General features: G+C 42.3%; 2 protein-coding genes across 7 annotated transcripts in view; one reads left to right on the forward strand and one right to left on the reverse strand.

The window, feature by feature from the left end:
• Positions 1–26,193, reverse strand: part of LOC105476867 (ubiquitin specific peptidase 32) — a 254,106-nt gene that overhangs the window by 161,083 nt on the left and 66,830 nt on the right. For all 6 annotated transcript variants that reach the window (XM_024791263.2, XM_011733147.2, XM_011733146.2 and 3 more), the window contains one exon: positions 10,461–10,588. In XM_024791263.2, the coding sequence (XP_024647031.1) occupies positions 10,461–10,588 (128 nt within the window). The remainder of the gene's footprint in view (positions 1–10,460; positions 10,589–26,193) is intronic.
• LOC139359589 (large ribosomal subunit protein eL21-like) lies at positions 17,503–18,004 on the forward strand. Its single transcript, XM_071082804.1, has one exon. It carries the CDS (start codon positions 17,523–17,525, stop codon positions 18,000–18,002), a length of 480 nt encoding a protein of 159 aa, XP_070938905.1. The 5' UTR covers positions 17,503–17,522; the 3' UTR covers positions 18,003–18,004.

A 26,193-nucleotide genomic window follows, 5' to 3' on the forward strand; every position in this document is an offset into this window, starting at 1 on the left:
ATCTTCTATTACAAACTCTGTTTTTCAATAGCTTATAAAGCTGTTTAAATTTGCTCTAGCTTAAAACTTGACAATTAAGGACCATCAAGATAATAATGCACACATTTTTTAAAGTTCATATACATTTGAAAGAACAGAGTGATACACTCTGTTGTACTGTCATCTTACAGAACCCGTGAAATCTTTTTTGTCCTGTCTTATAAAAAGAAATGTATTAAGATAGGGTCGGGTGCGGTGGCTCAAGCCTGTAATCCCAGCACTTTGGGAGGCCAAGACGGGCGGATCACGAGGTCAGGAGATCGAGACCACCCTGGCTAACACGGTGAAACCCCCGTCTCTACTAAAAAATACAAAAAACTAGCCGGGCGAGGTGGCGGGCACCTGTAGTCCCAGCTACTCGGGAGGCTGAGGCAGGAGAATGGCGTAAACCCGGGAGGCGGAGCTTGCAGTGAGCTGAGATCCGGCCACTGCACTCCAGCCTGGGTGACAGAGCGAGACTCCATCTCAAAAAAAAAAAAAAAGAAATGTATTAAGATAATGAAATTTAAGAACTAGCATGAATGTTACACTATGAACAAAAAGAGAGGCAATCAACATAATGTACTAGTGAATATCTCACAGATTCTAGTTACAGGGAAAGATTTCAAACCAGTAACCTGTTTGTTGTTCTGTCAGCTATAATGTCAAGATCAAGATTTACCATAACAAAAATGTTAGCTGCTTTTCTCTAGTTAATATAAACAAGTTAGTCATTTTACTATATTACAACAGTCAGCGACCAACAGTATCAGGAGCTATCAATGACTAGAGTTGTCAAGAAAGTTGTTAGCCCTTAATGCTAGTAAGTCTAACATAAAGGGATTTAATCAATAATATAGATAACTAACATCAAAGAAACCAAATACAAATCACTATTCTGTGATACTCTCCCTAAACCTAGACTATCTGGTAAATATGCAGGCACCCCCAGCCAGAGGACATCTAAATACAACAAGACTACTTCAACATGAATTCACCAACACTAATAGGAAAATATCCTACTAATCAGCTGTTTGTTTTCACATGTTGATCACTATGTTTAAAAACACTCCAGAATCTGACATGGCTTTTGATTAATATATACAGTTTCCTCTAATCTAGAAAAAGGTTAAGTGTTCAAAGCTTGCAAAGTTAGCAAAGCTAACTAACTTCAGGTCTCCTCATCTCTTGGTTATTGTCTTAGTCATTCTTTTAATAGGATTTTGCAGAATAATACAACTATTAAAAAGAAAGTATTAATAAATAAAACATTTGCTAAGTTTACACAATATGCACAGCACTCTGGGGCATATTATTTTTTTTTAAGAAGTAAAGTCTGCTCATCAAGAATAACAACTTTGGCTGGGCATGGTAGCTCACGCCTGTAATCTGTTCTTTGGGAGGCTGATAGGGGAGGACTGCTTGAGCCCAGGAGTTTGTGACCAGCCTAGGCAATATGGTGAGACCCCGTCTCCACAAAAAATAAATAAACTGATTAACTGGGTATGGTGGCACATGCCTCTGTCCCACCTACTTGGGAGGCTGAGGTGGGAAAAATCGCTTGAGCCTTGGAGGTCGAGGCTACAATGAGCCATGATCGTGCCACTGCACTCCAGCCTGGGAGACAGAGTGAGACTGTCTCAAGATTTACATGAATAAGTTTAGACAAGACATACATGAACAATTAGTGAATGGGCCATTATCTAATAAAATGTGCTACGTACTACAGATTCAGACTTTAACGCCTGAAAGAGAGTTCAGGATAGGAGAAAAACAATGTTGGCTAAAATTGTTGGACGCAGGCAAGGCACGGTAGCTCAAGCCTTGTAATCCAGTCCCGTGGGAGGCTGGAACAGGCAGATAGCTTGAGTCCAAAACATCAAGCCCAGCCTGTGCAACATGGTGAAACTCCATCTCTACAAAAAATATAAAAAATTAGCCGGGCATGGTGGCACATGCCTATACTCCCAGCTACATGGGAGGCTGAGGCAGGATAATCTCTTGAACCTGAGAACTGGAGGTCGCAGTAAGCCAAGATGGCGCCACCGCACAGCCTGGGTGACAGGGCAAGACTCTATCTAAAAAAAAAAAAAAAAAAAAAAACTATATAGAAATGTTTTGTTATTAAATTTGTTTGAGGGGAGTAGATGTTCTGAGGAGGTGGCACCCTAAAGAAAATAAAAACACTAGACAATTCAGAGTGGGTGAGGCCAGGCATGGTAGTACACACCTGTAATCCCAGCAATTAGGGAAGTCAAGGCAGGGTGATCACCTGAGCTCTGGAGTTCAAGACCACCTGGGCAACATGATGAAACCCCATCCCTACAAAAAAAACAAAAATTAGCTAGGCGTGGTGGCATGCACCTGTATTCCCAGCTACTTGAGAGGCTTGAATTCAGGAGGGCGAGGCTGCAGTGAGCCGAAATTGCACCACTGCACTCTAGTCTTGGTGGCAGAGTGAGACCCTGTCTCAAAAAAATATATAGTGGCCTTGGTTCAGAAAAAGACTAATCTCAAGGAGAATATATTTTTCATTTATTTTCCATTTACCTTGTTTTCTCAATCCCCTCAAATTCTGTTCATTATTTTATTCAAGAAATACATGGTTACTATTATAAGCAAGATTAGAAGTACATAAAAATATATATATATATTTTTTGAGACAGAGTCTCACTCTGTCGCCCAGGCTAGAGTGCAGGCTAGAGTGCAGTGGCGTTATCTTGGCTGACTGCAACCTCTGTCTCCTGGGTTCAAGCAATTCTCCTACCTCAGCCTCCCGAGTAGCTGGGATTACAGGCGCCCACCACCACGCCCAACTAATTTTTGCATTTTTAGTACAGACGGGGGTTTCACCGTGTTGGCCAGGCTGGTCTCAAACTCCTGACCTCAGGTGATCTGCCTACCTCGGCCTCCCAAAGTACTGGGATTGCAGGCATGAGTCACTGTGCCCGGATTAGAAGAACAAAAAATATTAAGTACACTAATCTATTCTCAAAACAGTGTGTCTAATGAGATATACACATAAGTGCTAAAAGGTATAAATGGCCGGGCACGGTGGCTTACACCTGTAATCCCAGCACTTTAGGAGGCCGAGGCAGGGGGATCACCTGAGGTCAGGAGTTCGAAACCAGTCTGGCCAACATGCTAAAAACTTGTCTCTACTAAAAATACAAAAATTAGCCAGGTGTGGTGGTGGGCACCTGCACTCCCAGCTACTTGGGAGGCTGAGGCAGGAGAATCACTTGAACCTGGGAGGCGGAGTTTGCAGTGAGCTGAGATCATGCCATTGCCCTCCACCCTGGGCAACAAGAGCAAAACTCCATCTCGGAAAAAAAAAAAAAAGTATAAACTACCATGAGTTCTTATTCCTCACCTAAAATATTGTCTGCATTGGAATTTATAACAGTAAGTCTTCAGAAGTGAAAATTAGAGCTCCATTAATCCTAGATAAATCTCTCTTTTGCTCTAAAAATATTTGGCCGGGCGCAGTGGCTCAAGCCTGTAATCTCAGCACTTTGGGAGGCCGAGACGGGCGGATCACGAGGTCAGGAGATCGAGACCATCCTGGATAACACGGTGAAACCCTGTCTCTACTAAAAAAGACAAAAACCTAGCTGGGCGTGGCGGCGGGCGCCTGTAGTCCCAGCTACTCCAGAGGCTGAGGCAGGAGAATGGCGTAAACCCAGGAGGCGGAGCTTGCAGTGAGCTGAGATCTGGCCACTGCACTCCAGCCTGGGTGACAGAGCAAGACTCCGTCTCAAAAAAAATAAATAAATAAAATAAATAAATAAAAATGTAAAGCTACTGTTTTCAGGAAAACAATTTAGAAACTTACACTGCTCCCTTATATAATATATGCTAAAATAGTTATCCTTTTTAAGTGCATGATCCTTTTATACTAAAATCCCAAAAAACCTTTCCTTGCTCTTAAAAAATATGTTATTACTTTTACTATTAAAACAAAACATTGAGGGGAGGGGGAAGGGATAGCATTAGGAGATATACCTAATGTAAATGACGAGTTAATGGGTGCAGCACACCAACATGGCACATGTATACATATGTAACAACCTGCACGTTGTGCACATGTACCCTAGAACTTAAAGTATAACAAAAAAAAACAAATTATTAGCTAGGGAATACAGTTGTTTCCATCTACAATTGGCAGCTTGTATAGTCCTGTAGCGTTCTTTATAGATATATTGATATTAAAATATTGTTATTATATCTCAAAACGTTACTTTCAAAATCTCACCAAGAATAATGATCCTCTGTTTACTCAGACTTAAAGGTCCAAGCTCTCCATAGGATTTTTTTTTCTCCGTAGTATTTTAAAACAGAACTCACAAGGGTCATATGTACTGACCCTTCCCAAGCTTTGCAACTAATTACCTTGTTTATAAATCCCATCATTTAACTTGATCTCCCTGCAGTTGTGGAATATAGATCATCCATTCCACGAGTCTATCTACCCTCTAAAACTAAATTCAAGCTTCAAAATTACCACCCCTGCCAGGCTCACTGGCTCACACCTGTAATCCCAACACTTTGGGAGGCTGAGGTGGGAGGATCGTTTGAGCTCAGGAGTTCAAAACCAGCCTGGGCAAGATGGCAAAACCATGATTCTACAAAAAATACAAAAATCCTTTGTCTTTTTAGAACTTTGTTGGTTTAAAGTCTGTTTTATCAGAGACTAGGATTGCAACCCCTGCTTTTTTTGGCTTTCCATTTGCTTGGTAGATCTTTCTCCATCCCTTTATTTTGAGCCTGTGTGCGTCTTTGCATGTGAGATGGGTCTCCTGAATAAAGCACACCAATGGGTCTTGACTCTTTATCCAATTTGCCAATCTATGCCTTTTAATTGGGGCATTTAGCCCATTTACATTTAAGGTTAACATTGTTATGTGTGAATTTGATCCTGTCATTATGATGTTAGCTCGTTATTTTGCCCGTTAATTGATGCAGTTTCTTCACAGCATTGATGGTCTTTACAATTTGTGGGTAACCTGACCTTTCTCTCTGGCTGCCCTTAACATTTTTTCCTTCATTTCAACCTTGGTGAATCTGACAATTATGTGTCTTGGGGTTGCTCTTCTCGAGGAATATCTTTGTGGTGTTCTCTGTGTTTCCTGAATTTGAATGTTGGCCTGCCTTGCTAGGTTGGGGAAGTTCTCCTGGATAATATCCTAAAGAGTGTTTTCCAGCTTGGTTCCATTCTTCCCATCACTTTTTGCAGTGGCTGGTAGCAGTTGTTTCTTTCCATGTTTAGTGCTTCTTTCAGTAGCTCTTGTAAGGCAGACCTGGTGGTGACAAAATCTCTCAGCATTTGCTTGTCTGTAAAGGATTTTATTTCTCCTTCACTTATGAAGCTTAGTTTGGCTGGATATGAAATTCTGGGTTGAAAATTCTTTTCTTTAAGAATGTTGAATATTGGCCCCCACGCTCTTCTGGCTTGTAGGGCTTTTGCTGAGAGAACACCAATCAAACGTAGATTTGGTCTTTTCACATGGTCTCATGTTTCTTGGAGGCTTTGTTCATTTCTTTTTACTCTTTTTTCTCTAACCTTGTCTTCTCACTTTATTTCATTAATTTGATCTTTGATTACTGATACCCTTTCTTCCACTTGATCGAATCGGCTACTGAAGCTTGTGCATGCATCACAAAGTTCTCATGCCATGGTTTTCAGCTCCATCAGGTCATTTAGGGTCTTCTCTACACTGTTTATTCTAGTTAGCCATTCGTCTAACCTTTTTTCAAGGTTTTTAGCTTCCTTGCCACGGGTTCGAACATCCTCCTTTAGCTCGGAGAAGTTTGTTATTACCGACCTTCTGAAGCCTACATCTGTCAACTCGTCAAAGTCATTCTCTGTCTGACTTTGTTCCTTCGATCCTTTGGAGGAGATGAGGCACTCTTTTTTTTAGAATTTTCAGCTTTTCTGCTCTGGTTTCTCCCCATCTTTGTAGTTTTTATCTACGTTTGGTCTTTGATGTTGGTGACCTACAGATGGGATTTTGGTGTAGGTGTCCTTTCTGTTGATTTTGATGCTATTCCTTTCTGTTTGTTAGTTTTCCTTCTAACAGTCAGGTCCTTCAGCTGCAGGTCTGTTGGAGTTTGCTGGAGGTTCACTCAAGACCCTGTTTGCCTGGGTATCACCAGTAGAGGCTGCAGAACAGCAAATATTGCAGAATAGCAAATATTGCTGCCCGATCCTTCCTCTGGAAGCTTTATCCCAGAGGGGCACCCACCTATATGAGGTGTCTGTAGGCCCCTACTCAGAGGTGTCTCCCAGTTAGGCTACACGGAGGTCAGGGACCCACTTGAGGAGGCAGTCTGTCCATTCTCAGAGCTCAAACGCCATGCTGGGAGAGCCACTGCTCTTTTCAGAGCTGTCAGACAGGGCTCAAATGCCATGCTGGGAGAGCCACTGCTCTTTTCAGAGCTGTCAGACAGGGACGTTTAAGTCTGCAGAAGTTGTCTGCTGCGTTTTGTTCAGCTATGCCCTGCCCACAGAGGTGGAGTCTAGAGGCAGTAGGCCTTGCTGAGCTGAGGTGGGCTCCACCCAGTTCAAGCTTCCTGGCAGCTTTGTTTACCTACTTAAGCCTCAGCAATGGCGGACGCCCCTCAGCCAGGCTGTCACCTCACAGTTTGATCTCAGACTGCTGCGCTAGCAGTGAGCAAGGCTCCGTGGGCATGGGACCCGCGGAGTCAGGCACGGGAGAGAATTTCCTTCTCTGCTGGTTCCTAAGACCTTGGGGAAAGTGAGTATTTGAACAGGAATGTCCAGTTTTTCTAGGTACAGTCTGACACAGATTCCCTTGGCTAGGAAAGGGAAATCCCCTGACCCCTTGTGCTTCCCGGGTGAGGAGACACCCTGCCCTGCTTCAGCTCGCCCTCCGTGGGCTGCACCCATTGTCCAACCAGTCCCAATGAGATGAACCAGGTACCTCAGTTGGAAATGCAGAAATCATCCGTCTTCTGCATCAATCACGCTGGGAGCTGCAGACCAGAGCTGTTCCTATTTGGCCATCTTGGGCCATTACATAATGGTAAAGGGATCAATTCAACAAGAAGAGCTATCTATCCCAAATATATATGCACCCAATGCAGGAGCACCCAGATTCATAAAGCAAGTCCTTAGAGACCTACAAAGAGACTTGGACTCCCACACAATAATAACAGGAGACTTTAACACTCTACTGTCAATATTAGACAGATCAATGAGACAGAAGGTTAACAAGTATATCCAGGACTTAACTCAGCTCTGCACCAGGCAGACCTAACAGACATCTACAGAACTCTCCACCCCAAATCAACAGAACATACATTCTCAGCACCACATCACACTTATTCTAAAATTGACCACATAATTAGAAGTAAAGTACTCCTCAGCAAATGTAAAAGAACAGAAATCACAACAAACTGTCTCTCACACCACAGTGTAATCAAATTAGAACTCGGGATTAAGAAACTCACGCAAAACCACAAAACTACATGGAAATTGAACAACCTGCTCCTGAATGACTACTAGGTAAATAATGAAATGAAGGCAGAAATAAAGATGTTCTTTGAAACCAATGGAAGAAAGACACAGTGTACCAGAATCTCTGGGACACATTTAAAGCAGTGTGTAGAGGGAAATTTATAGCACTAAATGCCCACAAGAGAAAGCAGGAAAGATCTAAAATCGACACCGTAACATCACAATTAAAAGAACTAGAGAAGGCCAGAGTGGTGGCTCACGCCTGTAATCCCAGCACTTTGGGAGGCCGAGACGGGTGGATCACGAGGTCAGGAGTTCAAGACCAGCCTGGCCAAGATGGTGAAACTCCATCTCTACTAAAAACACAACAAATTAGCCGGGCATGGTGGCAGATGCCTGTAATCCCAGCTACTCGGGAGGCTGAGGCAGGAGAATCGCTTGAACTCAGAAGGCAGAGGTTGCAGTGAGCCGAGATCGCGCCACTTCACTCCAGCCTGGGCAACAGAGTCAGACTCCATCTCAAAAAAAAAAAAACTAGAGAAGCAAGAGCAAACAAAAACAAATGCAATCTCTATACTATATAATACTATATAAATCACAAGAGTCAAAAGCACACAACATATGTTAGAAATAGAAACTGTTGGCTGGGCGCGGTGGCTCAAGTCTGTAATCCCAGCACTTTGGGAGGCCGAGACGGGTGGATCACGAGGTCAGGAGATAGAGACCATCCTGCCTAACACGGTGAAACCCCGTCTCTACTAAAAAAATACAAAAAATTAGCCGGGCGCGGTGGTGGGCGCCTGTAGTCCCAGCTACTCGGGAGGCTGAGGCAGGAGAATGGCGTAAACCCGGGAGGCGGAGCTTGCAGTGAGCTGAGATCCAGCCACTGCACTCCAGCCTGGGCGACAGAGCGAGACTCCGAAAGAAATAGAAACTGTTGGCTGGATGAGGTGGCTCACGCCTGCGTTGGGAGACTGAGGTAGGGGGTCACAAGGTCAAGAGATTGAGACCATCCTACCCAACATGGTAAAACCCCTTTTCTACTAAACATACAAAAATTAGCCAGGCAAGGTGGCACGTGCCTGTAGTCCCAGTTACTTAGGAGGCTAAGGCAGGAGAATCGCTTGAACCTGGGGGTGTGGAGGTTGCAGTGAGCTAAGATCATGCCACAGCACTCTAGCCTGGGCAGCTGAGCAACACTCTGTCTCAAAGAAAAAAAAAAAAGAAACTGTCTGTCAGGCGCAGTGGCTCATGCCTGTAATCCCAGCACTTTGGGAGGCCAAGGCAGGTAGATCACCTGAGGTCAGGAGTTCAAGACCAACCTGGCCAACATGGTGAAATCTTGTCTCTACTAAAAATACAAAAAAATTAGCTGGGCGTGGTGGTGGGTGCCTGTAATCCCAGCCACTCGGGAGGCTGAGGCAGGAGAATCGCTTGAACCTGGGAAGCGAAACTTGCAGTGAGCCAAGATCATGTCATTGCATGCCAGCCTGGGCAACAAGAGCAAATCTCTGTCTCAAAAAAAATAAAATAAAATAGAAACTAGGGTTAATTAAAAATGGCAAAGAATGGTTCTATATAATATACCAAGCCTAAAATTGCTGTAATATATATAATTTTTTTTGAGGCAGAGTCTCACTCTGTCTCCCGGGCTGGAGTGCAGTGGCATGGTCTCGACTCACTGCAACCTCCACCTCCTGGGTTCAAGCAATTCTCCTGCCTCAGCCTCCTGAGTAGCTGGGATTACAGGCACCCGCCACTAAGCCCAGCTAATTTTTTGTTATTTTTAGTAGAGATAGGGTTTCACCATGTTGGCCAGGCTGGTCTCGAACTCCTGACCTTGTGATTCACCTGCCTCAGCCTCTCAAAAGTGCTGGGATTATTGGCGTGAGCCACTGCGCCCAGCCATAATTTTTATTATCTTATAAAATTTATTCTTTTTTTCTTTTGAGACAAGGTCTCACTGTCACCCAGGCTGGAGTACAGTGGTGCAATCATAGCTCGCTCTAGCCTCAATCTCCCGGACTCAAACAATCCTCCTGCCTCAGCCTCCTGAGTACCTGGGACTTACAGGCACACATCACCACGTCTGCTAATTTTTTTTGGTTGTTGTTTTTAAGTAGAGACGAGGTCTCGCTATGTCGCCCAGGCTGGTCTGGAACTCCCGAGCTCAAGTGATCCTCCTGCCTCGATCTCCCAAAGTGCTGAGATTACAGGCATAAGCCAACATACCCAGCCAATAAATTTTATTCTTATTTCTCATTTAGAATCACAAAATGCATATCTGTGTATATAACTACAAAATAGTAAACTTTTATTTATTTTTTTAGAGACAGTGTCTCACTATGTTGCCCAGACTGGACTCTAGTTCTTGGGCTTAAGCAAGTTTCCTGCTTCAGCCTCCTAAGTAGCTAGGACGATAGGTACGCACAGTGGCGCCTGGTTCAACATATTATTTTTAGAAAGAGAATATTTATATCAAGTTAGCACATTTTATCTCTACCTAAACATTTTAGTAGAACTTAAATAAAAACTTAATTAAGTCCCAATAAGCTAGTATTTCATTTGCAACATTGAATTTTATAGAATTAACTACATTTTACTATATGCAAAAGTTTTATTTAACATAAAATTTATAAAACATACTTGCAACATAAAAATTTTTATGTCACAGAGATTAACTTTTTAAGAATAAGAAGCCAATCATGGAAATGTTCCCATGATCATAATCAGTGGCTATTAAAGCTCAAAAGTACAAAAGAAACAGAATTACAGCTCTGTAGTACTCCCATTTGGCCTCTAAGAACATAGCCATGTTGACATCTAAAACAAAACCTTGTTTACCCACTCAGGAAGAAAAATAACTACAGGTAAGATCAAATCTTTTAAGAGCAGAAGGCCCCTCAGGAACTTAGGCTGGTGGATAACTACCTCAAAGGAAAACTTAGAACAAAACGATTACCTCAGCAACTTTTGGAGGCACTCCATCCCCAAGCACCTCCCGGATGAAGCAGTGCTGGCCCATGTAATATGAGAGTCCACAGGTCCTCTTGAAGGCATCCTTCAGTCGTTTTAGCTCTACATCTGTAACTGCAATTTGGAAACAGAAGATGGGTAAGAAATCAGGAGAGAAAAGAGGTCTCTCATAATTTTTTTCAACCTGGTTCCTAAGAAAAATTGAGGCTAGACACAGTGGCTCATGCCTATAATCCCAGTACTTTGTGAGGCCAAGAGAGGTGAATCACTTAAGGCCAGGAGTTCAAGATCAGCCTGGTCAACATGGCGAAACCCCATCTCTACAAAAATTACAAAATTAGCCAGGCGTGGTGGTGCACGCCTATAATCCCAGCTACTTGGGAGGCTGAGGCACGATAATCACTTGAACCTGGGAGACAGAGGTTGCACTGAGCCAAGACCATGCCACCGCACTCCAGCCTGGACAATAGAGCGAGACTCTGTCTCAAAAAAATAAATAAATAAAAAGAAAAAAAAAGAAAACTTGGCAAACATTACACTTCTTTTTTGGTTAAGTAAAACAAACTCTATGACATTTAGTCATAATTCTAATATTTTCACATCTAATTTAGAAAATAAGTATATATACATATATATTTTTTTAAAGAGATGGATCTCGCCATGTTGCCCAGGCTGGTCTTGAACTCCTGGGCTCAGGCAATCCTCCCACCTTGTCCTCCAGAAGTGCTGGGATTATAGGCATGAGCCACCATGCCAAGCCAAAATTCTTAACCCTCAATTTTCAAAAGACAAAACTTTAATACACGCATACAAATTTTAGGCAGGGGCAAAGAAGAAGTAACGAATATTTCAAATTAGCAGGTAAGCTAAATGCCATTGGATTCTGGCATTGATGTTTTCAGTAGCAATACATTAATCTCCTTTGTGACAAAAATTACATTATTTGTACTCTTTGAGTACATCTCCATCCATGTGGAGAACAGTTCTCAAGGTTAGCTTGGATTTTGTCATTATTTACAAAGAAAATAATTAATAAATAGATGATATTAACAACCTAAAATTTTTAGATACTCATTATCAAAAATAAAAAAATTACTGAGCCATTATTTTATGCATCGAAAACTTTTTTTCACTATACGGAACAATCTCTATCTACAAGAACAAAGAAATAAACACCCTTTACTATTACATGATCAGTACCACAATCACAATAGAGGGACAGAAATGGTACCTTTGACCCACGCTAGAGAAAACAAATTCTTCCAGATGAAGAGGATTACATTAAATTTTAAAGGCTAAACCAAGCAAAATGAACAGGGACATGCTGGTCAGAAATTACAGTTTGCTTCAAAGTACAATGAAGTATAGAAACGTATGATAAAAGTATCTTACTACAACAAAATAAACAAAGCACAGAGCAGCAAATGATAAACCTGGAGAGGTAGTGAGACCAAGTCACAGAGATTCTGTCCTGTCATAAGGAAGGGACACAGTCAGATACAACTCAGATAAAAACTGCAGGCAGCCAAGAAACAAAACACAGTTAGATATAATTCAGATAGCTTGCTTTACCAATAATATAGAGAACAGAACAAATCTGGATGCGACAGCCTGCTACTACAAGAAAAGGAGCTAAATTTGGGAAATATCCAGCGGGTCAGTAGAACTTGAAGCTAGACTGAGAGTAGAAGCAGTACTGGGAAGCTTTTTTTTTCTTTTTTTGAGATGGAGTCTCGCTCTGTCGCCCAGGCTGGAGTGCAGTGGCACAATCTCAGGTCACTGTAACCTCTGTCTCCCAGGTTCAAGCAGTTTGCCTGCCTCAACCTCCCAAGTACCTGGGACTACAGGCACTCACCACCACGCCAGGCTAATTTTTGTATTTTTAGTTTCACCATGTTGGCCAGGCTGGTCTTGAGCTCCTGACCTCAAGTGATCTGCCCACCTTGACTGGGATTACAGGCATGAGCCACCGCGCCCAGCCAGTACTGAGAAACTTCAAGGATTATGTTATTTTGTAGACAGAGAATGTAAGAGTAAGTCAGGAAAGGCCAGGCGCAGTGGCTCACGCCTGTAATCCCAGCACTTTGGGAGGCTCAGGAAAGGCCAGGCGCGGTGGCTCACGCCTGTAATCCTAGCACTTGGGGGGACCAAGGCAGGTGGATCACGAGGTCAGGAGATCGAGACCATCCTGGCGAACACGGTGAAACTCTGTCTCTACTAAAAATACAAAAGATTAGCTGGGTGTGGTGGTGGGCACCTGTAGTCCCAGACACTTGGAAGGCTGAGGCAGGAGAATGGCGTGAAACCAGGAGGCGGAGCTTGCAGTGAGCCAAGATAGACCACTGCACTCCAGCATGGTCGACAGAGCGAGACCCTGTCTCAAAAAAAAAAAAAAAAGGGTAAGTCAGGAAAAAAGATGATAAACTTTAAGGACACTGAATATGGGAAACTTTGGAAAATGCAATGGGGTTTTAGAATGTTAAATATAAAGCTTAAGAGAGGTTTGATAGGAGTCATCAGTATAGAGGTAGTAATTAAAACCATGAGGAAGAAGCATAATGAGACATACCAAACTACAAGAAGCCAGTGTTTGTAGTGTCTACAAGAGGAAGGAAACAGAGGGAAAAACTAAGAGAGAGGAAGAAAATTGATATGGAAGAGTCAGGAGAAAAGAAGGATAAGCAGAAGAGTATGTGCTCCAAAGGTCAGGAAAAGGGGACTTACCAAGTTAAGGCCGAAAGGACCAGTAAGATAAAGATTAGGCCGGGTGCAGTGGCTCATACCTATAATCGTAGCACTTTGGGAGGCCAAGGCAGTAGGATGGCTTGAGGCCAGAAGTCAGAGACCACCCCAGGCAACATAGTGAGACCCTGTCTCTACAAAAACAGAAAAATTAGCCACGCATGGTGGCACGTGCCTATAGCTACTCAGGAGGCTGAAATGGGAGGATCACTTGAGCCCGGGAAGTCAAGGCTGCAGTGGGCCATGATCATGCCACTGCACTCCAGCCTGGGTGACAGAGCGAGACTTTGTCTTAAAAAAAAAAAAAAAAAAAGATAAAGACTAAAGAGTGCTTGGCACACAGCTAATCAATTCAATAAATGCTTGTGGTAGGAAGGGAGGGTTCATGGTTCATCAACATGTAGAGCAATGATAAAACAATAAGAACGACTAGTTTAATAAGTAGCTAGAGAAAAGTATGACTATTAGGTACTTTATTTAAAATTGGATTTATAATATTAACATTTGCAATTGAAGGAGGTAACTTCGGCTGCAGAATACGTATTTCTTCAAGATGCCTAATTTTCATTAATGGCTTTAGCAACAAATTAGGTTGCTCACATTCCAGTGAAGGAGACAAGAAAATTAAACATTAGAATAATATATTATTAGAATAACATTAGAATAATATATAATTAAATATTAGAATAACATATTAGAATATATTATCATAAAATTAATCTATTAATTGTATATTAATCTAACAGATTACCTATATAACAGTATAGATAATCACCTATACTGTTAGTTACAGATTATTTGAAGAACTACTTGGTAACATGCTTTTTAAAAATATAATCTGGTGGCCGGGCATGATAGCTCACACCTGTAATGACAGGACTTTGGGAAACTGAGGCAAGTGCATCCCTTGAGGCCAGGAGTTCAAGACCAGTCTGGCCAACATTGTGAAATCCCGCCTCTACTAAAAATACAAAAATTAGCCAGCCTAGGTGGTGGGTTACTCAGTTACTCAGGTGGCTGAGGCAGGAGGATTGCTTGAGTTGAGGAGGCACAGGTTGCAGTGAGCTGAGATAGCCCCACTACACTCCAACCTGGACAATGACAGAGTGAGACTCTGTCTCAAAAAAAAAACCAACAAAGTATATACATATATATATAGCCATCTGATAACTAATGAATTTATTCATTTAAACTGTCGGGAAATGTACATATAAATAAGCTTTTAAAGCATTTATAAGAAGCAAACAATGTCCATCAACAAAGGACAGATTGAATAAATTATTGTATACACTTAGAATATCAGACACTGAAATGTTCCTATAGATCCATATTTACTGAAAATAAATACATTAAAATGTTCACCATACAGTGAAATGTTGAAAATTTTGAAAATAAAAATTTAAGCAAGACAGAAAATATAACAGAATCAAGCCTAACTTCTGTTCTGTGGTTTTTGTTGTTGTCGTTGCTTTGTTGTTGTTGTTTTTTTTTGAGATGGGGTCTCACTCTGTCACCCAGGCTGGAGTGCAGTGGCATGATCTCAGTCACTGCAACCTCCGCCTCCCAGGCTCAGCAATCCTCCCGCCTCAGCCTCCTAAGTAGCTGGGACCACAGGCTCCCACTGCCACGTGTGGATAATTTTTTGAATATTTAAGTAGCGATGGGGTTCTGTCATGTTGCCCAGACGGGGTCTCAAACTCCTGAGCTCAAGCAATCCGCCTGCCTTGACCTCTCAAAGTGCTAGGATTACAGGTGTGGTAATTTTTTTTTGTTGTTGTTGAGACTGAGTCTCGCTCTGTTGCCCAGGCTGGAGTGCAGTGGCATGATCTCAGCTCACTGCAACCTCCACCTCCCAGGTTCAAGCGATTCTCCTGCCTCAGCTACCCCAGTAGAAGGGATTACAGGCACCTACCATAACACTGGGTAAATTTTATATTTTTAGTAGAGAGGGGGTTTCACCATGTTGGCCAGGCTGGTCTGAAACTCCTGACCTCAAGTGATCTGCCAGCCTAGGCCTCCCAAAGTGCTGGGATTACACACATGGGCCACCGTGCCCGGCCCAGGTGTGGTAAATTTTTTAAATAAGGAAATGATATTAGTTATCTTCGTATTAGAAAGAAAAAGCAGCTTCAGAAAAGGAAAAAGGGACTTTTTAAAAATCTCTCTCTCCCTCTATCCCTCTCTCAGTAAAATTACAGTGAGAATAAAAGAAGATATAAACTCACAAGGACAGAGGGATAAAAAACTACATAATGGGACGGGCGTGGTGGTTCACGCCTGTAATCCCAGCACCTTGGGAGGCCGAGGTGGGCGGATCACCTGAGGTCGGGAGTTCAAGATCAGCCTGACCAACTTGGAGAAACCCCATCTCTACTAAAAATACAAAAAAAATTAGCCGGGCATGGTGGTGCATGCCTGTAATTCCAGCTACTCGGGAGGCTGAGGCAGGAGAATTGCTTGAACACGGGAGGCGGAGGTTGCGATGAGCCGAGATCGTGCCATTGCACTCCAGCCTGGGCAACAAGAGCGAAACTCCGTCTCAAAAAAACAAAAAATAAAACAAACAAACAAAAAAAACTACATAATGGGTACAATGTACCTTACTTGGGTGATGGGTGCATTAAAATCTCAGATTTCACTACTGTACACTTCATCCATGTAACGAAAAACCACCTGTACCCCAAAAGCTATTGAAATTTTTTTTTAAACTCACAAAGACAACAATAGGAGAAGAGAGAAATGAGAACCTAAGAGACAGTCAAAATTTTCTGGTGCACATTAAGTATCTGAAGTGGTCACTGACCTAAGCCAACCCAAGAAAGTTAAAACCTAAGCACTAGCAGCCGAGAAATTCAAACAAGAAGCAAACGAATTTACCCTGACCATAGCCCCAAAAGGCTCAGAAATGGATGGTACCAATTACCACAAAAGTCAGGGGGGTAAAAGGTGAGGCTGTGAAAAAAAAATAGAGATTGGTTGAAAGTCTACAAGGAGTGGTTAGACTCTCTGGTTCCTTGCAGCACACGGCAATCAGGCACCAATCTACCACCTACCCAAACCCCCATCACCCTCACACCAACCTTTCAGCAACTCCTGGGCTCAAGTGATCCTCCCACCTCTGCTGCCCAAGTAGCTGGGACTACAGGCATGCACTACTGTGTCAGGCCCTTCCTAGCTATTTTTAAATTGTACTTTTATCTGATTATTTTCAACAAGCATTAATTAAATGTCTACTGTGCCAGGCTTTTTTTTTTTTCTTCTTTTCTTTTTTTTTTTTTTTTTTGAGATGGAGTCTCACTCTGTCTGCCCCAGGCTAGAATGAGTGATGTCGGCTCACTGCAACCTCCGTCTCCCAGGTTCAAGCAATTCTCCTGCCTCAGCCTCCCGAGTAGCTGGAAGTACAGATGCGCACCACCACACCCGGCTAATTTTTGTATTTTCAGTAGAGGCAGGGTTTCACCATGTTGGCCAGGCTGGTCTTGAACTCCTGACCTCAGGTGATCCACCTTCCCGTCCTCCCAAAGTGCTGGGATTACAGGCATGCGCCACCGCACCCAGCTGTCAGGCATTTATTAAATGTCTACTTATATCAGTCAAGATGAGTAATACATAGTCTCCATATTCTAATACTTCAAAATTTAGTAGAAAAGATAGCACACAACAAAAATAACTATAATACCAGATAGGAAACATTAAAGTAGAGGTATTCAATGGAGTTGCAAAATAGGGAATAATCAGGAAAGGCTTCTAAGAAGTGGTGATTCCTAAAGAGTAGGGGTTCACCTGGCCAAAAAAAAAAAAAAGCAAAGGGCTATTCTGTGCAGGGAAAACACATATAAAAGAATAAAGTGACATGGATAATCAAATAATTGCAAGTAGTATGATATAAATGGAGTATAGGGTATAAGAAGCAGAGTTGCCAGAAATGAGGTTAGAATGATAATGGCAGACAAAACAGAACCCTGACTTTAGTCAAGATAGTAATGTCCTTAGCTAAATGACTCTACTTTTCAGTTTCCCTTGCAACTAGAAATGGCCAATGAAATGTAGTAGAAATGACTAGGGGGGACCTCCAAGAAGGCTTCTTAAAAGGTAACAGCTGGCAAATATCCTTTTGCCCTTATCTCTTCTTCCCATCTGGCACTCAGATACAATGACTGCATCTCCAGCAGCCATTTTACACATCTATATTTCAGTGAACGTCAAAAGTTATAAGCCATACAGTAAGGATGGCGAGATCAAAAAGATTTTTAAAAGCCTAGATGGCCTTTCGGCCAGAACCGCCATCTTCCAGTAATTTGCCAAAATGACGAACACAAAGGGAAAGAGGAGAGGCAACCGATACATGTTCTCTAGGCCTTTTAGAAAACATGGAGTTGTTCCTTTGGCCACATATATGGGAATCTGTAAGAAAGGTGATATCATAGACATCAAGGGAATGGGTACTGTTCAAAAAGGAATGCCCCACAAGTGTTACCATGGCAAAACTGTAAGAGTCTACCATGTTACCCAGCATGCTGTTGGCATTGTAAACAAACAAGTTAAGGGCAAGATTCTTGCCAAGAGAATTAATGTGCGTATTGAGCACATTAAGCACTCTAAGAGCCGAGATAGCTTCCTGAAACGCGTGAAGGAAAATGATCAGAAAAAGAAAGAAGCCAAAGAGAAAGGTACCTGGGTTCAACTGAAGCGCCAGCCTGCTCCACCCAGAGAAGCACACTTTGTGAGAACCAATAGGAAGGAGCCTGAGCTGCTGGAACCTATTCCCTATGAATTCATGGCATAATAGATGTTAAAAAAAATAAAATAGGCCGGGCGCGGTGGCTCAAGCCTGTAATCCCAGCACTTTGGGAGGCCGAGACGGGTGGATCACGAGGTCAGGAGATCGAGACCATCCTGGCTAACACAGTGAAACCCCGTCTCTACTAAAAAATACAAAAAAAAAAAACTAGCCAGGCGAGGTGGCGGGCGCCTGTAGTCCCAGCTACTTGGGAGGCTGAGGCAGGAGAATGGCCTGAACCCGGGAGGCGGAGCTTGCAGTGAGCTGAGATCTGGCCACTGCACTCCAGCAAGGGGGACAGAGTGAGACTCCGTCTCAAAAAAAAATAAAATAAAATAAAATAAAATAAAATAAAATAAAATAAGATAAAATAAAATAAAAGACCTCTGGGCTGAAAAAAAGAAAAAAGCCTAGATGACCATGGAACTGCCATATGACCCTTGGATATCCTACTTCCAGATTTACGTGTGAAAAACAATAAACCCTTATATCTTATTTAAACTATTATTTTGTTTAATATACATCCAGACTTAAACCTAACTGATAAAGGTATCAGGTACAAGTTTATGGAAGGACATTCTAAGCCATGTTAAAAATCCTTTCCTGGCTTTAAACAAAGAACTAACAATCAGGTTTACATGCACACTGGTGTCAATGCAATAAACAGACTGAGAAAAGGTCAGAATGGCCATATAAAGACCAGTTGAGCGGTTACTGCTTTTGTTCACACAAGAGATGAACTCAAGAGAAGAACTCCAAGGCATGGCCTCAAGCGATCCTCCCGCCTCTGTCTCCAAAGTGCTGGGATTACAGGCCTAAGGCATAAAGTAAAAAGGGAGGTAAGAAGGCAGATTCAAGAGATAAAGGTAACTGAACAGGGTTCACTGAATAATTAGCTACCAAAGGACAAGAAAGAAAAAACGATCTTTGATGATTTCAAGGTGTCTGCCTGTTTCTAAGATATAGTCAGTGCTACTGATAAAGATAAGTCTAGGGGAGAATTTAAATATATTACATTGTATTTACATTTCTCTTATGAACTGAATGTATGGGTCCTTCCCTCAAATTCATATGTTGAAGCCCTAACACACAGTGTGGCTGTATTTGGGGTAAGGAAGCAATTATTATTAAATAAGCTTGTAAGGACAGGACCCTGACCTTGCAAGATTAGTGTTCATATAAGAAGAGACACCAGAGGGCTCAAGCGCAACACAGGCACAGAGGAAAGAGCATATATGGACGCAGTGAGCAGGAAAGATTATCTTCTGCAAGCCAGGAAGAGAACCCTCACCAAAAACAAAACCTTGCTGGAACCAAACGTTATTTCCAACAGGAAATAATATTTCTGTCGTTTAAGCATCCAGTCTTTGGTATTTTGTGATGGTAGCCCAAGCTGACTACTATCATTTCTATAGTACCAATAGTAAATAGACCAACTCCTCCATTTTAATTTAGATAGAGGCCGGCACGGTGGCTCACACCTGTAATCCCAGAACTTTGGGAGGCCAAAGCAGGTGGATCACCGGAGGCCAGGAGTTCAAGACCAGCTTGGCCAACACGGAGAAACACCATCTCTACTAAAAATACAAAAATGGCCAGGCGCGGTGGCTCACGCCTGTAATCTCAGCACTTTGGGAGGCAGACGCGAGTGGATCACTTGAGTTTAGGAGATCGAGACCAGCCTGGCCAACATGGTGAAACCCCATCTCTAGTAAAAATACAAAAAAAATTAGCTGGGCGTGGTGGCGGGCACCTGTAGTCCCAGCTACTCGGGAGACTGAGGCAAGAGAATCGCTTGAACCCCGGAAGAAGAACTTGTAGTGAGCCAAGATCGCGCCACTGCACTCCAGCCTGGGCGACAGAGCGAGACTCCATCTCAAAAAAAAAAAAAAAAATTAGCCAGGGATGGTGGTGCACACTTGTAATCCCAGCCACTCAGAAGGCTGAGGCAGGAGAATCGTTTGAACCCAGGAGGCAGAGGTTGCAGTGAGCAGAGACCGCACCACCGCACTCCAGCCTGGTGACAGAGAGAGACTCTGTCTAAAAAAAAATAAAAATAAAAAATAATTTAGATAATCTATGTAAATGGCTTTTACAAAGTCATATGAAGAGATTGGAACTCACTGTCCATGAAAGGAAAATAAAATTATGTACTTAACAATGCACAAAACAAACATGAGAGCAGCACAATGCTCACTGTCATGCTCTAAACTCTTAGAAGTTACCTTGTCTACACCAGTAGTTATTCACCTTTTCTGCAGTGACACAGGATGGATGTTGTCATTACCATGAGCATTCCCTAAATTCTAGCGGCAACTATACTCTTTACTTCCAATCAAGAAATCAGATGCATGTGTAAAATGCATGAAATTAAATCCATTTTTGTAAAGGTAAGCTTTTTTTCTTAAAATTCAGTACTTTATTATTATTACTCATTAGATGGTATAAAATATTTCACAATAAACCACAATACTGGTGTTCTATTCCCCTATTATATGCTGCTTTATATCATAACTTTTTTCCAAAGGTAATATTTGTCTTATCTCTCCAAGTATATTTAAGTATCTTAAGAGCAAAGACCAAGTCTATTCTTCATCTCTATTTCTTTCTCTTAAGACAGCCAAGGCAGGACCATGCATTCAGATTTCTGTTACAGGATAGGAATTGCTGTTTTAACAGTTTGGTTCCAAAGGCAAAGAGGAAAATTTAACAACATCTGAATCAGAGGATAACCACAAAGATAAATAAACATTGGGAAATATGCCTTTCACTGCCAAAGTGGGCTAAGAATTTACAAACCTAGGACAAGAAACTGTATAATGCAGCAAAGAAACACAACCAACTATTTGTAAATCTGCTTGGTGCAGCTGATCTGAAGTGAATTAACCTACCACCAAAAGTCACTTTGGTAGGGTCCCTGCTAAAAAGAGCTACTGCAGAGCCACTTCAGGTAGATGATAAAATCTAGATGGGGCATCTCAGGCAAGAGCGGGCCTACAACTAGCAATTTTTTTGCTACTGGTGACTTTGTACCAAATGTCCATGAACAAATGAATCCAAAAAAGTATGATATAAGGCCAGGTGTGTGGCTCACGCCTGTAATCCCAGCACTTTGGGAGGTCAAGATGGGCAGATCACTTGAGGTCAGGAGTTCAAAACCAGCCTGGCCAACAGAGTTTGCCCCCTCTCTACTAAAAATACAAAAATTATCTGGGCATAGTGGCAATGCCTGTAGTCCCAGCTACTCAGGAGACTGAGGCAGGAGGATCACTTGAACCCAGGAGGTGGAGGTTGCAGTGAGCCGAGATAGCGCCACTGCATTCCAGCCTGGGCAACATAGTGAGGTTCTGCCTCAAAAACAAAAACTTAAAAGTATGATACATTCTTATTATAGAATACTTTTCAGCATAAAAAGGAAAAAACAGCCAGGCGCGGTGGCTCACGCCTGTAATCCCAGCACTTTGGGAGGCCGAGGTGGGCGGATCACAAGGTCAGGAGATCGAGACCATCCTGGCTAACACGGTGAAACTCCGTCTCTACTAAAAATACAAAAAACTAGCCGGGCATGGTTGCGGCGCCTGTAGTCCCGGCTACTCGGGAGGCTGAGGCAGGAGAATGGCGGGAACCCGGGAGGCGGAGCTTGCAGTGAGCCGAGATCGCGCCACGGCACTCCAGCCTGGGCGACTGAGCGAGACTCCGTCTCAAAAAAAAAAAAAAAAAAAAAAAGGAAAAACAGAAGTACTGATATATGTAACAACATGGATAATGTTCACAGATATTATACAAAGTAAAAGAAGGCTGATTAAAAAAAGAACAGATAATCTATGATTCCCCAAGTTCTAGAACAGGAACAACTAATCAATGATGACAGGTCAGAACAGTTATTGCCTCTGAGGATGGGCTAGATTTACTGGAAAGAGGAACAAGTCAACTTTCATAGGTGATAGAAATCTTCTGTATCTTATCAAAATGCATGAACACATAACTTTTGTATTTTAGGATATAAAAATTTTCCCTCCAAAAAAAATATGTAAGGAGGCTGATTGCTGGAATGGTAAAGACCTCTGAAAATCCATTCTTCTAAAAAAAGCAGCAAGAACACTATCAAAAACTGTCAAAACCCAACTTTTTCAGAACTCTACAAATCAACCAAATGCTTGCAATAATCCATAGAGCTTTATTCCAGAAAAATGACTGAGTCGAGTGTGGTGGCTCACACTTTGGGTGACTGAAGCAGATGAATTGTTTGAGCCCAAGAGTTTGAGACCAGCCTAGGCAACATGGCAAACGCTGTCTCTACAAAAACTACAAAAATTGGTGGCACACGCCTGTAGTCCCAGCTACTCAGGAGACTAGGTGGGAGGCTCGCTAGCACCTGGGAGGTCAAGGCTGCAGTCAGCCATGATCACGCCACTGCACTCCAGGCTGAGTGACAGATCACTCTCTCAAAAAAAAAAAAAAAAAGGAGAAAGAAAAAAAATAATAATGGCTGAACCTCTGTTAAAAAATAAAAAATAAAAAAAGCAATATTTGTGGTGTTTTAACATGTTCTATTCCCATCACCTTCTCCCCAGTTATGCAATAGCTTTGAAAACCAAAAATCTCCCTAAGCTGTAAAAACCAACAGTCAAGCAGCCACTGAAGGAGGCAGAATGGGTTTAGAGCTTCTCAAAAGAAGTGTCAATATTTGACCTATCTGGTAGCTCACTAAAAAGTTTCATTCTCAAGATTTGTCTTTATTTGATCTGGCTTTGAGTTCACTACTTTTTCCCAGGCATTCATTAAAAACAATCAGTGGCAACTACATAACTTCACAGCTGCCTGAGAAAGCATTGCCAGAGGGGGCTAACAAGAGGCTAACCATAGGCCGGGCGCGGTGGCTCAAGCCTGTAATCCCAGCACTTTGGGAGGCCGAGACAGGCGGATCACGAGGTCAGAAGATCGAGACCATCCTGGCTAACACGGTGAAACCCCGTCTCTACTAAAAAATACAAAAAACTAGCTGGGCGAGGTGGCGGGCGCCTGTAGTCCCAGCTACTTGGGAGGCTGAGGCAGGAGAATGGCGTAAACCCAGGAGGCGGAGCTTGCAGTGAGCTGAGATCCGGCCACTGCACTCCAGCCTGGGCGACAGAGCGAGACTCTGTCTCAAAAAAAAAAAAAAGAGGCTAACCAAAAAACTTGAAAGGAAAACCTGGAAAACAGCAAGTCCTCAAGGGCTTTGAAAGGCTCTGATATATTCCTGGAAATCCAAAAGGCCACCTGCATATGGAGAGCTGTGCATGTGCCCCCAAATTCCCGTATCTCTCACTTTGGCTGACCTTAAAGCTCCACAGAAGCAGGAAGTAAAGGCTAAAGCAGAGTTGTAAATTGACTGTGCAACATTTGAAGACACACCTGAGTAGTATAGAACCCCTCAACTAAGGCTGAACTTATAGGTTCAAGGCATTTTTAAAAATCCCTGTCCAATCATTAGCTGACCACTAAGCTAAATAAGCACACACAAAAAAGAATACAAACTTATAAAATCAGTCCAAGAAAGTCACTACGCAAATAAATAACAGCAGGAACAACAACAAATAGCAGTAACAAACCTTAAAGTAGGAAATCCAATTTCCAGAGCTGCCACACTACAGTACTTAAAATGTCTCATTTTCAACAAAAAATTGCAAAGCATTCAAACAAGAAAATGAAGCCCATACACAGGAAAAAGGGCATTAAGTAGAAACTGTAGGCAAGTCCAGATATTTGATTTACTAGGTAAACACTTTAAATGAACTATTTATAAACAAGTTCAAAGAAGGAGAAAAAAACATGCCTAATGACTTCCAGTATGAGAACACTGTCTCATACTTGAGACCAAATGGAGAATATCAATAGTGAGACGAGATGGGAAATGATAAAAAGAAACCAATTAACAATTCTGGAATTGAGAAGTATGAGGTTGCAGTGAACTGTGACTGCATCACTGCACTCCAGCTGAGGCAACACAGTAAGACCTTGTCTCAAAAAAATAAAACAATTACAAAACTTGAAGATAGTCAATTTTGATTATCCAGTCTGAGGAAGAGAAAGAACAATAAATGAAGAGGCCAGGCACTGGTTCACACCTCCAATCTCAGCACTCTGAGTGGTCCAGGTGGGCGGACAGCTTGAGACCAGGAGTTCAAGACCAGCTGGGGCAACACAAGGAGACCTCATCTCCTCATCTCTACAAAAAATAAATAATAATCACGCAGGCATGGTGACACACACCTATGGTTCCAGTTACATGGGAAGCCAAGGCAGGAGGACTGCTTGAGCCCAGGAGTTGGAGGCTGCAGTGAGTTATGACTGAACCCCTGCACTCCAGGCTGGGCAGCAGAGCAAGACCTTGTCTCTTAAAAACTAAAAAATAGGCCGGGCGCGGTAGCTCACGCCTGTAATCCCAGCACTTTGGGAGGCCGAGGTGGGTGGATCACGAGGTCAGGAGATGGAGACCAGCCTGGCTAACATGGTGAAACCCTGCCTCTACTAAAAATACAAAAAATTAGTTGGGCATGGTGGCGGGCGCCTGTAATCCCAGCTACTTGGGAGGCTGAGGCAGGAGAATGGCGAACCCAGGAGGTGGAGCTTACAGTGAGCCAAGATGGTGCCACTGCACTCCAGCCTGGGTGACAGAGTGGGACTCCATCTCAAAAAAAAAAAAAAAAAAAACACTAAAAAATAAATATATATATAAATATATATGATATATATATATACATTATATGCATAATCATACATCTCTTACTGACAATTCCCAATTCCTTATACAAAAGGACAAAAATTTCCTAAGGGTACCTTTATCTTTCCAAGTGATTAATAGTAGTTAACATCATTAAACACTCTCAGGCTGAAGCTGAATTAATCTCTGGAAAGGGCTGGATGACCTAGCAGTGAAGATTATTCATATTCTCAAGTCTTAGCATTTAGATTTTTTTTTTTTTGAGACGGAGTTTCACTCTTGTTGCCCAGGCTGGAGTGCAATGGTGCGATTTCAGTTCACTGCAACCTCCGCCTACCAGGTTCAAGTGGTTCTCCTGCCTCAGCATCCCAAGTAGCTGGGATTACAGGCATGTGCCACCACGCCCAGCTAATTTTATATTTTTAGTAGAGATGGGGTTTTACCATGTGGGTCAGGCTGGTCTCAAATTCCTGATCGCTGGTGATCTACCCACCTCCAACTCCCAAAGCGCTGGGATTACAGGTGTGAGCCAACACACCCAGTCCTAGATACATTTTTAAATGACTTTTTCCATTTAATTATCTGCTTCATCTAGCATTCCCATAGTATTGTTTCTACTACTTTTTATTGCAAATATAGAGTATTTCAGCTATACTATGACTTAATTTTCTGTAAGCCACCACCCTATGAACCTAATCATCACTTAAAACATTATTTCTATGGGAAAATAAGTTTTAAATTCCAGATAAACTTTTGAACACAATCCAGGCTGGGCACAGTACCTCACACTTGTAATCCCAGCACTTTGGGAGGCTGAGGTGGGTGGATCACTTGAGGTCAGGAGTTCGAGGCCAGCCTGGCCAACATGGTAAAATTTCACCTCTACCAAAAATACAAAAATTAACCAGGTGTGGTGGCGGGTACCCGTAGTCCCAGCTACTTGCTAGGCTGAGGTGGGAGATTCATTGAACCCAGGAGGTGGAGGTTGCAGTGAGCCAAGATCACGCCACTGCACTACAGCCTGGGTAACAGAGCAAGGCTCTGTCTCAAAAAAAATAAAAATAAAAATAAAGGTAATAATCCTCTGTGCATCAAGATGAAAGACCACTAGGAAAACAGAAGGCCAAGTAAGTTTCTAACATCTAAAAATGAGATTTAAAAATGAGCATTATTCTTACAGAAGGAGTTTATCACAGATGTAATTTTGAGAAACTAGATGAGACCAGATATTGAGAATGACAGTGCTTCATAAGGTTTTGATATTACATCATGGGGCACCACTGACAACTAAGAAAATATAGCTTAGTCTATGGTTACAGGGCCCAGAGGGATGTCACTTGACAAGATTGAGAATCTCTGGCCAAAAAGATTTAAAATGTTTTAACACACAATAAACTGATAAAAATTAAAAATGCAAACCTTAGAACCAGAAGGTAGAGACATACGAGAAGTTCTAGCTGTTGCAAACTACTTATCATTCCCTAACCACATTAT

Source organism: Macaca nemestrina, chromosome 17 (genome assembly GCF_043159975.1).
Source record: "Macaca nemestrina isolate mMacNem1 chromosome 17, mMacNem.hap1, whole genome shotgun sequence".
Taxonomy (NCBI): Eukaryota; Metazoa; Chordata; class Mammalia; order Primates; family Cercopithecidae; genus Macaca; species Macaca nemestrina.